The sequence below is a fragment of the Podarcis raffonei genome, chromosome 6 (assembly GCF_027172205.1).
Source record: "Podarcis raffonei isolate rPodRaf1 chromosome 6, rPodRaf1.pri, whole genome shotgun sequence".
NCBI classification, from domain to species: Eukaryota; Metazoa; Chordata; class Lepidosauria; order Squamata; family Lacertidae; genus Podarcis; species Podarcis raffonei.
Genome location: NC_070607.1, coordinates 4,218,787 through 4,237,844, shown reverse-complemented (window position 1 = coordinate 4,237,844; position 19,058 = coordinate 4,218,787). Strand labels below are relative to the sequence as shown.

At 40.3% G+C, this 19,058-nt stretch overlaps 1 protein-coding gene and 1 non-coding gene across 5 annotated transcripts in view; both read left to right on the top strand.

Moving 5' to 3' along the window:
• The window catches only part of COP1 (COP1 E3 ubiquitin ligase), a 105,495-nt gene extending 86,678 nt beyond the window's left edge, over nucleotides 1-18,817 (top strand). For all 4 annotated transcript variants that reach the window (XM_053391247.1, XM_053391244.1, XM_053391243.1 and 1 more), the window contains 3 exons: nucleotides 106-266; nucleotides 15,754-15,798; nucleotides 17,712-18,817. In XM_053391247.1, the coding sequence (XP_053247222.1) occupies nucleotides 106-266; nucleotides 15,754-15,798; nucleotides 17,712-17,729 (224 nt within the window). In that variant the 3' untranslated portion in view covers nucleotides 17,730-18,817. The remainder of the gene's footprint in view (nucleotides 1-105; nucleotides 267-15,753; nucleotides 15,799-17,711) is intronic.
• On the top strand, nucleotides 9,619-9,755 carry LOC128416811 (small Cajal body-specific RNA 3). Its single transcript, XR_008331325.1, has one exon. It is a non-coding gene; the product is annotated as a small Cajal body-specific RNA 3 (non-coding RNA).
• Nucleotides 18,818-19,058: the final 241 nt, after the last annotated feature.

Below are 19,058 nucleotides of genomic sequence, written 5' to 3'. Positions count from 1 at the left end.
CCCACACTTACATACCCCATCAAAAGCTATTTGAAACGAATATTTAGGAATCCTTGCACATTGCCAATCTGCCTCCTCTTTCTTTATTTTTGCTTTTGTTTGCAGGAAGTGAAAATAATTCCCTCTACTTGTACTACAAGGGTCTCTCAAAGACACTGCTAACCTTCAAATTTGACACTGTCAAAAGCGTCCTGGACAAGGACCGTAAGGAAGATGATACAAATGAATTTGTCAGTGCTGTGTGTTGGAGGGCACTGCCAGATGGGGTAAACATTTTTGCTCATTTTCCCTTCTTGTATCTTAGTGTGGGTTTAGCAGGTTATTTATCTGGGTCCAGTGGGTAAAAGGGTAATGATGTGTCAAAGATGGTGAAAGATTCCCTTTTGGGTTACTGCAACAACATGAGCTGTGTCCCTGTCCTGTGGTAGCCTCATCTGGAGGCTACTGCATTCACTAGGGCTAAACTTAGGACACTAAACTACTGGTGCTGCAAAATTCACTGCATTTTTGTGGAGGCTGTATTAGTCATCCACAATGTGTATCCTGTGGAAGTTGGTTGTACAAGCAAATATTAAGCTGCCTTACACTGTGTAAGATGTTGGTTCATCTAGCCTAGGTGATGTTTGTTTTGATTGCCCCTGAGGTCTTTTCCAGACCTCCTGTCTGGTATTCTCTTAATTAAAGGACCCGGGTGCAATCCTTGGGACTTTCATCATGCAAAACACATCCTCTTCTGTGGAGCATGTTGATAATTAGAGCTTGGGGAGAGCGCAAGCTTTGCCTCATGCTTAGTTTTGAGAATATTGTTTTGGTCAATGGTGTTCATTGTTTCGTTTTGCTTTTCATTGTTTCTTCCCATTTCCCTGGCTCACTGTTAGTGGGTTAGCTTGTTCGGAATGAAGTATACACTTCCAGATTTAACAATAAATACATTACTTCTGGTAAAAGAACCACCATAGCTGCTAGAGGGCCATGAAAATTTTGTCCCTGGTTTTTTCGACTAAGGGACATGGGTGGCACTGTGGTCTAAACCACAGAGTCTAGGGCTTGCCAGTCCGAAGGTCAGTGGTTCGAATCCCCGCAACTGGGTGAGTTTCCATTGTTCGGTCCCAGCTCCTGCCCACCTAGCAGTTCGAAAGCACGTCAAAGTGCAAGTAGATAAATAGGTACCGCTCTGGTGGGAAGGTAAATGGCGTTTCCATGCACTGCTCTGGTTCACCACAAGCAGCTTAGTCATGCTGGCCACATGTCCCAGAAGCTGTCTGTGGACAAACACTGGCTCCCTCGGCCTATAGAGTCAGATGAGTGTGCAACCCCAGAGTCATCCACGACTGGACTTAATGGTCAGGGGTACTTTTACCTTTACCCATGTACTATCTAAAACAAAAGTGGTACATAGGTTGCCAGATGTGAAATATATTGGCATTTTTCTCAGTTCTCCCACCCCAGTATTAGACACTTTCTCAGATATAGTGTTGGAAGCTAGTCATTGCAATTACTTAGAGGAAAGCAAAAAAGCTATTGCTTGTGGACATATACACAGTTTGATTATGTAGATTAGGCATGGTCTCGATCTCCCAGTATTGTTATAATGAAGCCATTTCTTTTCATGCCTGTTTGTGTGTGTTCATTTCGGTATATAAGTAGGTTGGCCTGGGAAGGACTTGCTAAGTAGAAATGCCATGTAGAAAAGCCAGAGGCTTCTGGATGTTGGGAGAAAATGGAATGCAAATCAGCCATGGAAAAAACCTAGAATCTTTTTCAGAGGGAAGCCAGGAAATAGTAGCAATATAAGAGGATTGTGAAGAGCTCGTAAATCCAGCTTTCTGCTGATGGGGCCAGAATTATCAGTTTACCTTCATCAAGAACTATTAATTGTGTAGTCTTTGTGCAGCATGGTGAGAATATCCAAGTAAATCAGGAAACTGGAGCTGAAGTGCCATTCCCCATTTGTGTGGTTGTGTGCTGTTAGCGTATCCTGGAGCTGCCAAACCTAGCACCTGTTGCTCGAAATAGATTCAGAATTCAATTTCCTATGTTGCTTTCATTGTTGTTGGAAAGTTGGCATTGGGGATGATTGATATGAACTGACCTGATCGCATTTCACAGACCAATGTGCAGATATGAACTTAGTTATCCATCAACTTTCACACTTCCCAAATGTTCAGTGCAGTTCTCGTCTCAGTCAAAACACTGGAAATGCATATTTTGAGATGAAGTTATGCTTAGGTGTGTATATAAATATATGTGAATTTTGTGAATTTGGCGGAGGGGGATTTCAGATTAATGTGAAAAGGTGCATGGAACCAACAAAGGTGGACACTGGTTCACCTATCCCTAATTGACATACTGTGCTGGGAAAGGATATTCTAAAATGCATTGTTTGGATAGTTCCAAGATCACTTACTGTAAATTTGGGGAAAATAGGTTTAGTTACCTCCCAAGTGTTGAATTCTAAGTCACACTCTGAATCTGCATCTTACCCAGGATAATCACTTTAGAAAGAATTCAGCCACAGGGAAATGGTAGAATCATCCCTCTCACTGATGAAACTGGCCTCAAAATGCCAGAGAAGGCAAGAGGCTTTTAACTATTCTGACCTCTTCATCCTTTCAATTGGGGGTGACTTGAATGTCTTCAAGGCGACCATACAGTAGATAGTTAACTCCTTATTTTATTAAATATATGAAATTTCATCTCACCTTTAAAGTTGTATTAATTAGAAAAATGCTTATAATTTCTGTACAATTTGTGTAAAATGTTTGAGACAATCATCAATGTTTGTGGCCATTAGTATTGTGTTTGCTACATTTATATTATATTATCCAGCTAAAGTTAACTGCTCTTAAGCTCCTTTGATTTTAGTGGGGAACATGTGGTACCTGGTGACTGCATTATATTTCTTCTGTGCAGTCTGCTTTCAGTGAAAAGTTTTCTGTTTCGCAGTAGTGCCGATATGCACTTGGACTGCCTTTCCTGCTCAGTTTTGTCCCTAAACAGCAGAAGAGACTTGCTTAGCCTGTTATGAGTTAGACAAGAAGCTCAGTCGTTAATGTAACATTTACAAGCAAGTGCATGCTACTGAAAAAGAGTGATGTTTTGTGCCAAGTAATTTTAATGTCACAGTTTCTCAAAAGAATTGCAAATTGTGCCAGTGTGTATTTGCATATAATACTTATTAAGAGTACAGTTCCTATCACCTTCTAGATCCCCACAGTGGATGCCGTTTCTTATGTGAATAATTGGAAAAGGTGCCCAGCTGACTGTAGCAACTCTTTACTCATTATTACCACCTCAGGAGTCCCACTCTTGAGATCAACATGAGCCTGTCATGGTGTTATTATCAGTGGCACAGTTGCCGACTCAAATTTCAGTGTTTTGACACTTCAGTCCTTCTGCAAGGCCCTTTAGATAATGTGATTATGCAGAGTGCAGGATTTAGAATTCATTTGAATCCTTTTTTAGCAGGCTCATCACAATTCCCATTTGCTACCTTCTTACCACAGGTAGGGCTCTCTAGAGATTCTTGTCCAGGAAATTGTTTCTCACTAACAGAAAAGAGATCTAGGAAAAGGTCCCATGCCACCATTCCTCAGTCTGTGTGGTATTATTGCAATTAGAGTTCAGAAGTCAAGTTTGCAGAACAACTCTTCATCACACTTCTGCATAGTCTTAATTACAAAACCAACCACATCTTAATTGTCTTTTAACTTTGTGAGATTGGCAGAAGAACAGCCACAAAGCTTATGATTTGTTTTTGTTTTTTAAAAATTATCTCAGAGAAAATAATGGTGCCTTTATTATCCTGTGCAGTGCAACATTGCTTAATGTTCCATCCATTCACTTTTTGAAAATTACTAGAAAACAGCTTTCCTAAGAGCTTGGGTCCTGATTTTCACTCCTGTTATGATTTGTTTTCTTACTATTATACCTTCAATATTTTCTAGTCAGGCAGAGGCAAATGAGATTTAAGTTGTTACTTAAATTTGAGAATGGGCTGGAAATATTTGGAGGCTGAAAAGTAGAGTGAACCAAGACTGTATGCGGTGAAATAGATAGGCAATAGTTGGGGTTTTTTGTTGTTTTGCAGGGTTGGGGAAGACAAAGCCCAACAGCAGTTCTTTCAGAATGGCATAACTGCCAGCACTTGTGATATGTGAAACCATGTTATTTCTTTTTGTGCGGTAGAGCCAGTTTTTTCAGATTTATTGCCTGTGTCACAAAATATGTTTTTAAGTATGCCAGATGGTTATTTTGGTCGTCATAGATGTAATCGCTCCTGTTCCTTAACTACGAATGTGGGATTGTGATTGGATTGTAGCATATTTCTCCCACACTTTCACCCTCCTCTCCACAATTTACAAATTCATTTAAATATTTGACTCCTTTATTTTAGTACCCAAAGTTAAGAGCAAATAGTGGTTGATATATGTTGGCATTGATCTTCGTTGTAGTCTCCCCTTGCTAGGGTTTGTCTCTTCCAAGTCTGCCAATTGTTAATTACCCCTTTTTTAATATTACTAGCTCTGAAAACAAGGCTTGTGACCTGACTTCTTACATATTATTTTCCAGTGGGATATAGTGTATACAGTATCTTTCTGGCGTTTACAAATATATATTATAATCTAGGGCAAGTACACTCAGTTTTTATAGCAATTTAAAATGTGAGATTTCTGGAGAGGTAATTTTCTTCTCGTATCCAATTCAGAAAATAATATGCAAATGTAGGTACGCATATGCGCTTGCATCTACAGCTGTAACTAAACACAAACACACATACACGTTTTCTGAGACATATATGTATAAACTAGATTCAAGAGCATTGTGTTCCACTTATCAGCAATTGTATCATTATAATAGTAATTACATGGATTAAAACACTAGTTGAACACAAATTGCAATTGATAGACTTTAGTGTTAAAATTGTTTTTCTGTAATTCAGATTGATAATCCATGTCAGTCACAGGTGCCTCAGATCTGTTTTGACCCAAATTGTAATGCCAACCAGCTCCCAGCGTCACACTCACCTTCTGGATAGTAAAATACATTCTCCTGCTGCCACTGAAATCACTTACTTTATCTTATTAGTATATTTCCCTGTTAATTAATAACCCTGAAAGGGGTGCAGAGAGTGAAAAATTTAGAAAGCATGCAAGATGTAAAATGCCTTTTATCCAAGGCAAGTGGAAGAGCTTAACTAGTATTAATTAGCACAGGGTTCCTGAATTGGCTTTTGTCAAGCAGAGAAAATTGTTAGTCACAGGGCACAATTGATCAGGCATGTCTTATGTATAAACTCTCTTGAAATGAATTCACAGAGTCTCTACGCTCTTCTTATTTATGAAAAAATAAATAAACTTCAAGATGACATTAAAAAGGTATGAATAAAACTAACCATGCCAGAAATACAGTTTGATACAACAATATCAAAATAAACATATCTTTCTGCGTGTTCTATGAGTTTCACAGTGGTGCAGTTCTATGCCATTGGATGTGTATGTATGTACGTACATACATATGTGCAATGTAACTAAACATTGCAATTCTGCTTCTTCCATTGATTGGGCTTGTGCAGGAGGTTCCTTTTGCGGATCTCTCTTTAAAAGCAGCAGGTCAGTACTAAATTCAAATAAACAGTATTATTAAAAGTTACCCACAAAAAATGGAAACACAAAAAACTTTCAGCCCAGACCCTTAAGATCATGTACTCTTGTCCCGGCTCTATTGCAGAAGTTGTAAGCACAGAGGATTCAAAGTTTATTTATGAGAAATATTCATAAATACTGTTTATAACAATATAATATAATTTTAAAATAAACAAACAAGAATGATGGAACAAACAGGAATACAGTGGTACCTCTAGTTATGAACTTAATTCATTCTGGAGGTGCTTTCTTAACCTGAAACTGTTATTGACTAGAGGCGTGCTTTCGCTCATGGGGCCTCTTGCTGCTGCTACGCCGCCAGCGCACGATTTCCGTTCTCATCCTGGGGCAAAGTTCTCAACTTGAGGAAACTCTTCCAGGTTAGCGGAGTTTGTAACCTGAAGCATTTGTCACCTGAGGCGTTTGTAACTCGAGGTACCACTGTAATAGCTCAGTCAGTAAAGCATGAGACTCTTAATCTCAGTGTTGTCAGTTTAAGCCGCATGTTGGGTGAAAGATTCCTGCAGTGTAGAGGATTGGACTAGTCACTAGATGATCCCCGTGATCCCTCCAACTCTACAGTTCTATGATTCTGTGAAAACAGAAATATTCTAATTTTTTATTAAACATAATTGTTGCTCCCCCCCAAAAAAAAGCCCCAAAAAAGTGATTTGCAAAATAAATAATTAATGCATATGTAGAACCAGCATAAAATAAAACAGAGAAAGATATTTTCTTAATTGCCCTCATAAGCTTGGTGGCACAGGGGAGTGTTCACAGTCATTTAAAGGTTAAAGCAGAAGGCTCCTGCTGAATTTTTAGACCGATGATACTGATGCCTCAGTTTCTTGTTGCTGTCAGATGAGCCTCACTCACTTGGGATGACCAATCACGCTCCTGCAGATGGGCTCAGTTGTAAGAAGAGAATCTAAAATGCCATGGATATTGGATGAAAAGGTCATAATGGTGTAGGATCCCATGGTATATTGGGAAAGCTACTAAAAGCAAAGAGGAAGAGCTTGAATTATGACAAGTGGAATGCGCTAGGTACAATGAAGCATGCAGTATAACCAGAAATTTTATGGGGTCAAATAAATCCTTGAAAAATGCAAAGAGAATTTGATTTTCAGAAAAGGTTAGAGCAATTACTCAAATTATGAGGCTATCCAGCTTATGGTCTACAAGGAAGTCTCAGAGGTGGCATTGACGACACCATTGTTTTGGGAGACCTTAGCATCGAGGACCTTAGCATACACCCGCCCACCAAAGAATTCTGGGAACTGTAATTTAACCCTCACAGACCTAGAGTTCCTAGCACCCTCAATAAGCTACAGTTACAGTCCCCAGAATTCTTTGCAGATGGTACCTCGTGTTATGTACCACCCCTCTTACGAATGCTGCAGGTTACGCACTCCACTAACCTGGAAGTAGATGCCCCTTGTTGCGACCTTTGCCCCAGGATGCGAGCGGAAGTCGTGCTCCAGCAGCGCGGCAGCAGCGGGAGGCGCCATTAGCGAAAGCGTGCCTCATGTTACGAGTGGTTTCCTGTTAGGAACGGACCTCCAGAATGGATTAAGTACGTAGCACAAGGTACCAGTGTATATGCTTTAAAGGTCTGCTTTGTATGCCTTAGATTATAATTGGCCCAGTCCATTAGTCAGATACACATTCCCATCCATCCTGGTGGTGTGTACAAGACAGGATGCTGGTGATCTGAAGGTAGAAAAGCTTTCTCTGAGTTGGAGCTTGTGGGTAAGGAGATGTGAGACCAGCCTGCTGTATGCTTGACGCTTGCCCACCTTGGTTGCTTAAAGTATCTGGATGGGTCTTGGAAGCAGTTAATTATTCCATTAAAGAGGGTTGGTTCCCACAGTCCCAAAATCCACAAAATAAAAAAATTCAGATCTAGACTTGCTTGTCCAAGGCTATTTGTGAGAGGACATGCTTTCCAGTAAGTTTCTTTCATTCCCATAGGACGCTTCATTCGCCTTGTCCTGCAAATTTGGTGTGAAGATGCTCTCATCCCAGAACACCGAAAAGAGATCTTTTCCCTATTTTCATTACTGAAAATCATGAGGCAACCTCATTCAGTGTCTCATGTTGTCAAGCTATTTTTACTTGGCAGTGTTGAGAAATGACATCTCTAAAAGCTTCCATGTGCTTCTCCATATGGCATGTGTCCTACTGAGCTGTCCCATGAGTAAGCATGCTTTCCTGTTTATCTGTTGATATTGAGGGGTTGGGGGAAGAATCAGTGTTATGTTTTACAATATTGCCACTGCAATGCAACCTGTCGAGGCACAGTTAGCAAGATAAAGGAATAAGAAACGTAAGTAGAAGAAAAAGAAATAATTACAATGCCTATAGCCTTTGGAAAAATTCTGTTAGATGAAAGTGCTAGTGTCAGATATCATGGTTTAATTGATGAAAGGTCCCAGCCAGGGGGAAAGGTGGGAGATAAATAAACATCATCTTCATCATCATCATCATATATATATATATATATATATATATATATATATATATATATATGGGTGTGGGTGTGTATTGGGCACCATCTCTCTTCTAAAATACATGGGGTTGATTCATGTATCTTATAATATCAAGTGAGCAACGTTCAAAACATACAGGGTTTTTTTTAACATAGGTTCCAAAATTTCTCTTAGAATTCTAGCAATATCGGGTCATGTTTCTGATCCTCACTGCTGGCTTTGAAGCCATTAGCGGTGTGACAGAGAGTTCTTAGTTCTTACAGAACTCTTGTAACAACCCCCAAATTTCTCCCTGCTGTTGTATAGTATCCCTGAAGTCCCCTTCCTCCTCTTCCTATACTATTATGGCTTTGGTATTATATTATTTAATCCATTACCCATGGCATTGTTAAAAAATCGTAATAAGCTGTTACCAGTTCTGTTGATGCTGAGTGTAGTTCAAGCAATAAATCAAAATTATAAGGTAGATTCATAATTGAAGCTGCATGACTCCCTTGAGATGAGGTCACAGAACTGTGCATGGAATTCTGCTCCCCCTCCCCAACAGTAGTAATCTGTATTTCTAATTATATTAGCAGACCCATTCTCCAAGTGCTGGTCCTTGTGTAATCAAAGTGGCAGCAGCATCCACACACAAGGAGATGTCAGCAGACTTGGAGAACCTCAAGGTTTACAAAAGTACAAAAAAGATTAGAAGAAAGATTCCTAAAGTGGAAGGGTCCCAAAACAGCCCTATTGCAGACTGAGCATGCTGACTGACCCTTAAGGGTAGGGAATGGAAAACACGAAAGAGGAGAAATGGAGTATGCTGAAGACGCAGACCCTACACTACAACATTTTGTTGTAACCAGGAATAACATTTCTCTTGAATCCAACTTGGATTCTGTGTAATGGGCAGTTTCAAGTTAGTGTTCAGTTAGAAGTTACTCAAGAACAGGGGTAGGCAACCTAAGGCCCAGGGGCTGGATCTGGCCCAGTTCCCTTCTAAATCCGGCCAGTGGATGGTCTGGGAATCAGTGTGTTTTTACATGAGTAGTAGAATGTGCCCTTTTATTTAAAATGCATATCTGGGTTATTTTTGGGGCATAGGAATTGGTTCATTCCCCCGCCCCCCAAAAAATAGTCTGGCCCCCCACAAGGTCTGAGGGACAGTGGACCAGCCCATGGCTGAAAAAGGTTGCTGACCCCTGCTCAAGAACAACAAAGCAGAAGAAAGCTGCATTAAACAAGCTTTCCCTAAATTAACTTAATTGCAGAAGCCCTTAAATGACCTGCACTCTTTGTGTTCTTTAAAAAATAAAATTTCTGCATGAGCTAACAAGAATTCTGACCTGGATTAAACCTGCCTTTTTAATTAATTTTCCTTTTGTTTGTTTGTTTATATACATTAACATGTGTTTAATTTAAGATGTAATGTATCCAGGAGCTTGGAATGAAAAGGGGGTGTAATAAAGGGTCTCTTGATAATGGCTCTTTGTAAAATTGGAAGCTGAACACACCTCCAATATGGGCAAACAAAATGTCTTTTGTCTACACTTTCAGCCTTCCTTGAGTAAAATGAAGGATTCTGCCTGGTTTTGCAGAGCCAGCTGATCCAGATTGTTCCCCTTTATGTATATTTAAAATCTGTGCACAATCCCTGGTGCTAAAGGCATTGTTACAGCCTGGTCTGCAGTGATGAGTTGGCATTGAGTACAGCAGAATAGAACCATGCAGACATTGCTCTTCTTATGCGAAGGGCTAAGTATAGCTGGTTTTAGCTTTTTAAAATGCCATCATCATCATAGTGGCATGACTTTCCTATTTCTTTCTACAGAATGCTTATAGTGGTTCAGCTACTAGTCTGGAATAGTCAGAAAACTTTAAACTAAATCCCCAGATTTTTCTAACTCTGAGCATCCTCTTTACATGGTTCCTTGAAGTTTCTACTGCATTAAATAACAAATGTAACTTACAAAAAAATATGTAGCATGTCATCAGTACCTAGACCAAAATACCTCTGAGCAACTTACAGAATGCAAATCTAAATGGCATGAAACATTAAAACCCAGTGTAAAAAACAGCAATACAAAAGACCTAAAGTGTGTGTGTATCCATCCAGTTAAAAAGGAAGTGTACAAAAGAGGCCACAGACATAGCCAGTTACCCTTCCAATTAAGGACTGATGGTCTTGGGTAAAATGTTTTTGCCTGGCACCTAAAACAGAGAATGAGTGACAGCCATGTCCCTTAGGAAGAGCATTCCCGAAGCAGGGAATTAGAGGACTCAGGTTTGGGGTTGGTTGTAGCCCAGGACCAGAATGTTTCCTATCTATGGACTGGATAGTGGGGAAATTGTCATTTCCCCTTCTAATCAAGAAACATCCTTGCCTAATGAATGGGAGGGGATATTTAATCTCATGGCATACGGTAGCGGATGCCACCGCTGTATACCAATTGTGGCAGATCCCAACTACATATAACACTCTATAATAATGAGCATAGGTTATCTTTTGGATTTTGTGTGAGGGAAATCTTAGATACTTGGAGACCCAGGCAGAAGTTGAACAAATAAGAAAGTTTTATTTAACAGAACCAAAGTGGATAAAACAAAGGATGTATCAAGAGGTAATGTTCTTTCAGGAAACAGTTATTGATAATTATACTAAATCTAATGGATGTTACAGGTTTCTAAACAAGGTAGTAAATGCACAGCTTCTTTCAAACTCCAGTTGCTTAGGTGTTTTTCCCCTAAATTGCAAATCTATATTCTTCTTTGTTGAGGGCCTCCCACTTGAAGCATATCTGACACCAATGCTTTCAGTGTTATAGTACCAGTCGAAGACTTGTCTCCTTGTCTGTGCATTTTATGGCATGTTAGCTGCTGCCATTGGGAATTGATGTTTATTTTACCTAAGTTCCAGTCTGCCCTGGTACCATTTGCATTAGTGTCACCAAGTGTGTGGGAAGAATAGGCAGATGGTGTCAATGTATGCCCTTTACTGTCTCCTCTAATTCCTCTTTAGCTTGGTTGCCTTCGTTCCAATTGATGTTCCATCCAATAATGAGGATGATGGTGCAGGTTCTCAATTGAGTTAACCTTGGCATTAATACTTCACATTATTAAATTTCAGTCTCATCATGTCAATAAATCAGTTATATGTGCACATCTAATTAACTATCCAATCAGTAAAAACAATGCTTCAAATTATTACAGTGTATTTCATCAGGGAATCCAAAAGCCATGTTGTGAATTTCAGCCATGTAGAGGGGCCTCCGTCAGGTAGTTAAGGAATATATGGGAGCCACAGATCAGCAGACGGGGGCATTGTGACCATCTGATTTACCCCAAGGTGAAATATATCAGTGGTGGGGCTCGCAAGAGTTTTTCCAGAGGATATATATGGAGATTATCCCTTCATCTGATTCACTAACTGAAACGCTAGGCATTTCCCGCAATTATTTTAATTGTGCATTTTCATAAATAGAATTACCCTTGTTCTCCATTACCTTGAATTGAAAAGACTAGTCTTGAAATCCTATGGCCATCAGACTTAGAATTTTCGCTCGGTAACTATCTCAACCATTACATCTCCTTAAGGAAGAAGTGTCTTTATTTCATTTCCCTTATGCAGCTCATCCAAAAGAGAATTATTGTACTATAGGTTGATACCTTCAATTATTCACTAATGCTCAAACAGCATGCATTGCAACAAAGAACACCCTCTAATCACTCCCCACAGCATGGTAACATCACTTCTGTGGAACATAATGGTTTCTCCTTTAGTGATAGGCTATGTGATATTACTGCCAACTCCATTAGGGATTTTAGTCCTTGTTGTACATAATAAAAATCCTTTTATTATTTTTCTGGAGAGAGTGGTCCATTTGTACAATAAGTGGATGAATGCTTTTAAGAAGATTTTAAAAAGCTTAAAACAGTTGTTCTACATGAATATATGGTGTTTCTACCATTTGGTTCTGTGTTCTGAACTTCAACAATTTTTTTGCCTGTCAGCAGGTTCCAGTGTTGATAGGCATTATAGAGAAGGCTCCTGTTTTGCTAATGCTTTGCTCTTTTCCTGAGAGCAGTCTGTGGCTGCAATCCCACTGGGGAAAATGGCAGCCATTTACTCAGGGGCATGAGTATGAATGTTGAAATGCTGCCTATTTATAGAGACAATTTGAATGCTTTCAGTACTATTTTATAACTTGCACAAAACAGTAGCTGGTTTTTCTTTTTTAAAAAATCAATAAGGCTTGGCAGCTAGAATGAAAGGTTGCATTGTAACACATGGGTAGTTGCAATATTCAGGGGAATAAAAAGAGATGTGGGAACAACTGAGAGTTTCTGCTGGGCAAACAGGGCTTGGTAACAAATTGAATGCTTCATTTGGAAAACTCAGGATCGGTTCCACAGGTCTCGTTGAGATTCTAAAAATGATGTCAGCAGGTAAGAAAAACTAAAGAACTTGACAGCTAATGAAAACAGCAATATAATCTCAAATATGAGTCATTTCATGCCTTTGAAATGTGATGCTTTCAGACATGCTGAAAAGTGTTCTTGGGTCAAGGGCACCCTGCTTTTGTTTTGTATTCATTGCTGCATGCATGAGACCTGAGAACCAAACTAGGCACGACTCAGGAAATTCATGAATAGAATCTCCAACTTTTTAAACTTAACCCAGAAGGTAGAAGGCATCTTCAGGGTGAGGATAATTCAGATTAAGATAATTACATGGCAAGAATTGATCAGTGACCCCTTTTGAACATTTTAAAAGTGGGGCTCTTATTCACTAATCCCCTACACAACACCTAGTCTGGCTCTAAAAGGGGTCAAAAAGAGAGTTAGAGTTTTTAAGAAGCAACAATACATTTGAGAATTTCAGAAAGAAGTTGAGAGAGGACAGTATGTTGGTTGGCCCCCCAGAAGAACTATAGCTCCCATCAACCCCAGCAAGCATGGCCAGTGGCCAGTGATGATGGGGAGTGCAGTTCAACAACATCTGCAAGGCCAAAGGTTCCCACACCTAGCTTAAAGGAATAACAGAAAGGAATGAGATGATGATAAACAGCAGCTATAGATTTCACAGAGGGGAAAACTGAGACAAGAGGGCCAAGTGATAGAATGAGGAGTGTTCTTAAAGAAAAATTAGGGGAAACAAATTAGTAGTAGTAATTTGTACCCCACCCATCTGACTGGTTGGAGAATCTGTAGGAGTAAAAAATAAAACACATGGAAGAAATGCTGTTGGTAAAGTCTTGTGCAAAGCCTTGACAGGAGAAGTTCTGGGGGCAGGTTTAGTGATTTAAGGGTAGAAAAATTCCAGGTTTTCTGAGAAGAGGAGAGGGTTATACAAGAGAATATTGTTTATTATGAGAGAAGGGAAAAGGAGAATATTCACAAATAGTCTGGATAACCATTACAAGAATATTATTTACATGACTGAGGTGTGTTTCTATAGCCTAGAAAGCAAATTTCCGAACCAAAATGAAGTTAGCACATCGCAGAGGTAAGAGGGATAGCCCCTTCCCTTTGCCTTGTAAAAAGGGGGGGGTGAGATGTCCTCCTTTTCCAAGACACGTCTTCTTTTTCATGGGTAGAGTCATCATAGCGATCCATAGCTAAAAGTAGAAGTCGGCAAATGTGTGCTCTTTTTTCCTCTTCAAAATATGGCAACCCTAAGTTAGAGAAGTATGTCTGACCCTATCATTGTTTGTTTTTAGATAAGCAGTGAAACTTTTTATCACAGTTGGGCTTTCAGGGTACTGCTTTTTTAATTGTCTACTTCTTTTAATATTTCCCCATAACTTAACTATTCTATAATATTTTACGGTTTATAAGGCACATATACACATATATATTGCCAATCTGCAGGAGGGATATAAATGCTAGAAATTTTAAAAACTGAATATTATTAAACCATCATATCACATTCTAATGTTATGGAACATTAAAATGTCCTCTAAATCAATATCTAATTCAAAAAGCAGAAGTTGCGATATCCATCTTACTCCTGTGGACAACACTGATCTTAGAATTTGGAAAATTTACAAAGCTGTGTTTTATTTTTAGCTCATAGGCCAAGAAGGAATGTCTGAAAAGAGTCATCCTTGTGGACTGAATTATTACACTTACACACACACACACACACACACACACGTATTCAAACTGGTCCAACATAGCTTTGTTAGAAGCTTGGATTAAAGGAATTTACATCAGTCAGTTCACTATTTCTTGAAGCTCCTAACATCAGTTCAGAGCCACTCATCTGGTTGTTTGTGGTGTACAAGAATCGCTTTAATGCGATTAGGCAGGGATGTTTTACAAAAGATAAGCTTTAGAAGGAAAAGCAGACATGTTTTGAGCCATTTCTAAAGAAAGAGGGGGAAAGTGACAAATGCGTTCAAAAAGAGCATGCCAGGCATAAGTAGAAAGAGTAGAAAGAGGAGGAGAGGGAAATTTGTAGTGTTTGATATGACAAGAGATCTTGCGCCTAACTACAAATTAAATTCATGATATGCCTAGGCTAGAATATAATATAATAGGAAGGTGAAGTTGAGCTAGACTTTTGAGAAATCTAAAAGTGGAAGCCAAAGGTTTCTCAATTGAATGAAAGATGAAATTGTGGTTGTGTCCTTCTTAGCTTTGAGATGTAACCAACATTTGTTCTTGACTGAATGATGAGCCCAGGTTCAGGTGACAGACTCAATCCAACAAACATCATTTTGAAAGCATCTCTTTATGTTTGGCAATTGGTGAGCTTAGACAAGGCACCTGAGACCTGTTGTTGTTGTTTAGTCGTTTAGTCGTGTCCGACTCTTCATGACCCCCTGGACCAGAGCACACCAGGCACTCCTGTCTTCCACTGCCTCCCGCAGTTTGGTCAAACTCATGTTAGTAGCTTCGAGAACACTGTCCAACCATCTCGTCCTCTGTTGTCCCCTTCTCCTTGTGTCCTCCATCTTTCCCAACATCAGGGTCTTCTCCAGGGAGTCTTCTCTTCTCATGAGGTGGCCAAAGTATTGGAGCCTCAGCTTCAGGATCTGTCCTTCCAGTGAGCACTCGGGGCTGATTTCCTTAAGAATGGAGAGGTTTGATTAGCTTGCAGTCCATGGGACTCTCCTCCAGCACCATAATTAAAAAGCATCAATTCTTTGGCAATCAGCTTTCTTTATACTCCAGCTCTCACTTCCATACATGACTACTGGGAAAACCATAGCTTTAACTATATGGACCTTTGTCGGCAAGGTGATGTCTCTGCTTTTTAAGATGCTGTCTAGGTTCGTCATTGCTTTTCTCCCAAAATTTTGTGACTGCTGTCACCATCTGCAGTGATCATGGAACCTTTTGTACTAGTGGCTAAAAAACAAAGTAAACTTTGTATTTATTGTTTAGCTCCCACACAAACAGATCTGGATGTGATTTCATATTTGTATGTTACTTTGAAATACATTCTGCTTTTCTCTAAATGGTTTCCTAACTTTTTCAGGTGCAGTGTTTTTAAAAGATAAGTCAGATAGCAACTTCTCCTTAAAGTTGGAATCTCAGAATCAAAAGTGATTTAAGTATACAAGCAGCCACGTCCCCTTCCTAGTGCCTGCAGCATAACCCTGATGACTTTTCTTGTTTTCCAGGAGTCCAATGTGCTGATTGCTGCTAACAGTCAGGGTACAATTAAGGTAAGTTAGTCTGTGCCACTCAATTAGTAGCCACAAGGTAACTGAAAATTGGAAAAGCCCATTCCTGGAGTTCTTCCTTACTCCCAAGTGTTTATAATGTGAAGTGATTTATTTGCATCTGCTGTAGGCTAGGGGTGTGGGAATAGAGCGAGCTTGGAGATCAAATATGCCCAAATAATGAAAAGGTGAGGAGTGTAACAGTGTCCAGAAGGCCATTCAGGGCCTCTTTGGAAGGCAATGAAACATGAGAAGATTGTTCCATTTTTTTATGGTCTCTGTGCAAGTTGCACATGAAGAATGCTGCACCAACACAGCTAAGAACTCTGGAGCTTAGAGTTCTGGAAATGTGCTAGATACTCCCAGTCCATCTAAGAAAATGATGATCTCACTCAGCAGCAGTACTTTGAACCTTGGCATCCCATTGCCTTGGTGAGCACTCTTGTGCCCTTTCTGGACTTGTTCGATCTCTTGTCTTTCCTCTTTCATTTAAATTGGAAACAAAAATTCAGAAGCTGACTCCATCTCTGTTACAGTGCATCTAGATAATTTGAATAATTGAGCTGGTTAGCTAGGTAAATTATAACACTAAAAGGAAATTGAGCTAAAAGCTAGGGTATTTTCCTGCTGATAATCTGCCTTTCTTCTGGCCAGCTACAAATCCCGAAAGTAGCTTTGGAAAAGAAGCTCAGAGCTTGAAAACAACCTTGAATGGGGTTGCTTTAAGTGCTCCCATTTTCTTGTTATTAAGCACCATTTAAATGATTCTTCTTTGAGTTTCTCCCTTTATAGTCCACAAGGCTGTCACATATTTGCTGTGCAAATCTGTACTGGGAGATGGTTATCCACCTTCAACTTGCTGGTTTGTAGTAATTATATTAAGCCTGAAGTCAGTACAGATATTGGTGGGAGAATTGGTTGTGAGCTTACCCACCTGTCATTTCTAACATTCTTTAAAGGGAACCTTTGAAAGACTGAGATCGTAACATTCTACCCTATGTGCATTTTGTACTTAGAAACACTCTCTACCTTGTGCCAAAGGTTCCTTAAGCAATACCTTCATGGATTGCAGTACTAAATGACATGAGAATGGAAGGGACTAGACCAGGGATCACCAGCCTATGGCCCGGGGGCTGGCATGCAGCGACTCCCGCCACCCACTCATACCGGTGCGGCGCAGGGACCCACTTCCAGGTCGGAGAAGCACTGGAAATAGCTTGTGCGCATGTGCACGGGCCTCCTCTGACCCGGATGTGTACCAGAAATAGCATTTGCGCATGTGCAACGTGTGCGCCAAACGCTATTTCCGGTGCACATCCAGGTCAGAGGAGGCCCGTGCACATGCGCACAAGCTGTTTCCGGTGCTCCTCCGACCCAGAAGTGCGCCGGAAATAGTGTGTGTGTGCACGCATATGGGCGTGTGCTCCCCTGCCCTATGGCCCGCTGCACAATTGTCGCTGGAGACACCGGCCCAAGGCAAGGAAAGCTTGGAGACCCCTGGACCAGACCACTTTCAAGGGCCACATTAGACAAGGAGCCACCTTTTCTATTCCTCAATAAAACAGGATGGGGATTCATGTGCAGTCTTTTCATGAAACAAGGAAATGAGCCAACAGACCTCACTTCATTGCTTCAGACTCTTTTTCTTCTAGCCTAGCTCACTTGTAGTATCGGGAGCTAGGCTAGGGGAAAGAGAAGTTCCCCTACCTCTGTTCATCCATGTTATCTGTGTCTTGTTAATAAAAATTGATTTTCTTCCTGCCTCCCACTTAATGCATGCAGCCATGTAAGCAACAAATATGGTTGCCTGCACCACCTCAAATATGTCCCTAAGCTAGAAGGTTGTTTGTGAATAAGGAAATAAAATGGTGTCTGCTTTTCCCTTATTAATTGTTTTCTACTTTTCTTTTAACCAGGTACTGGAGCTAGTATGAAAGATGTTCTCTCTCAAGGCTTTGAATACTTGATCCTGCTTTCATCGGGGATTCTCAGTGGGGCACAAAACCGAAGCTAACCTGCTCTTCCTTCTCAGAGTGATCACATTTTGGGGCTTTTGTTTTCACGTATGGGACACTCTTAGGACACTGTGGGAATCTGGGAAGCACCTGGGAATTCAGTACCACCAACATTAACTCCACAGACTTTGCTGCTGCTGGTTCTATTGCTTGTCTAATTTTTATGATGGGGGAGGGAGACGTGGATTATTTTAAATAAAAGTGGATGCGGAAAAATGAATAGTCAAAAGTTCATTGAGCCACACATGGAAGCAGATGGCCCTCTGATGATAGACATGGAGGCAGGTTTGCCCTTGTACCAGGATTTTTTTCAAGGACTGACCTTCTGGATCACCACGTCTGTCCTTTTTTCTCTTCTCCCCCACTCCCCATTCCCACAAAGCGGGGAAACATCTGTTATCCTGACATGTGTCTTTCTAATTTGAGGCCATCAAGTAAAAATTGGTTTACTTGCTTTTGTTTTTGAAATGATTTATGAGTTCGGGCAGGTTTACTTTTCCAAACGCTGAAGCCTACCGGAGCAGTCTGTTTAACAAACATTAATTCCTCAATCCTGATGTGAGGGGACCACTTCTAAGTCCACGCAAGCGGCTCAGTCTCCAAGCCCACCTGCTGCATGGCCACTTCTCTGGACTGCCAGCTAAGTCAGGGTGCCATCAGTGAAGTGGGCATGTGTTGCTTGGGAGCAGAGTTGGCACCATTATCTCCTTGACAGGCCACCAAACTATCAGTGATGACTTTCTGTCCCTTCTGATCTGAATTATATTGAAATTCTTTAACTGGAGGTGAAAGGCCACAAAGCCTGTCCACATATGGTCCAGTTTGTTCAACCCCTCCCTGCCACTAAACCCCCCCCCCCCATTTGTGTCACTTGTAGAAGCCAAGCATTTTGAATGTTGTAATATATTTTGGGGACAGGCTATGGTAGCCTTATTTTTTAATAACCATGCATACACTTAATTGTACAAGTGAAGAGAATGGGGAAATAAACTGTGATTTCAAATGTTCCTTATTGTTAATTTGTCAGCCAAAAAGTGAAGGCTTGTTTGGTATTTGTGGAGGGTGGGGGGGGTGTGGCATTTCGGAATACTTCACACCCCTAAAAAATAGGGCTACATTGTTTTATAGTTGAATTAATTAAATAGTTGGCGTAATCAGAAACAAAAATTTTAAAGGGTGATTTCAGTTAATTGGGTAGCAGATTTTTCCAAACAATCTTTTTCATGTAAGCACCGACACATACACATA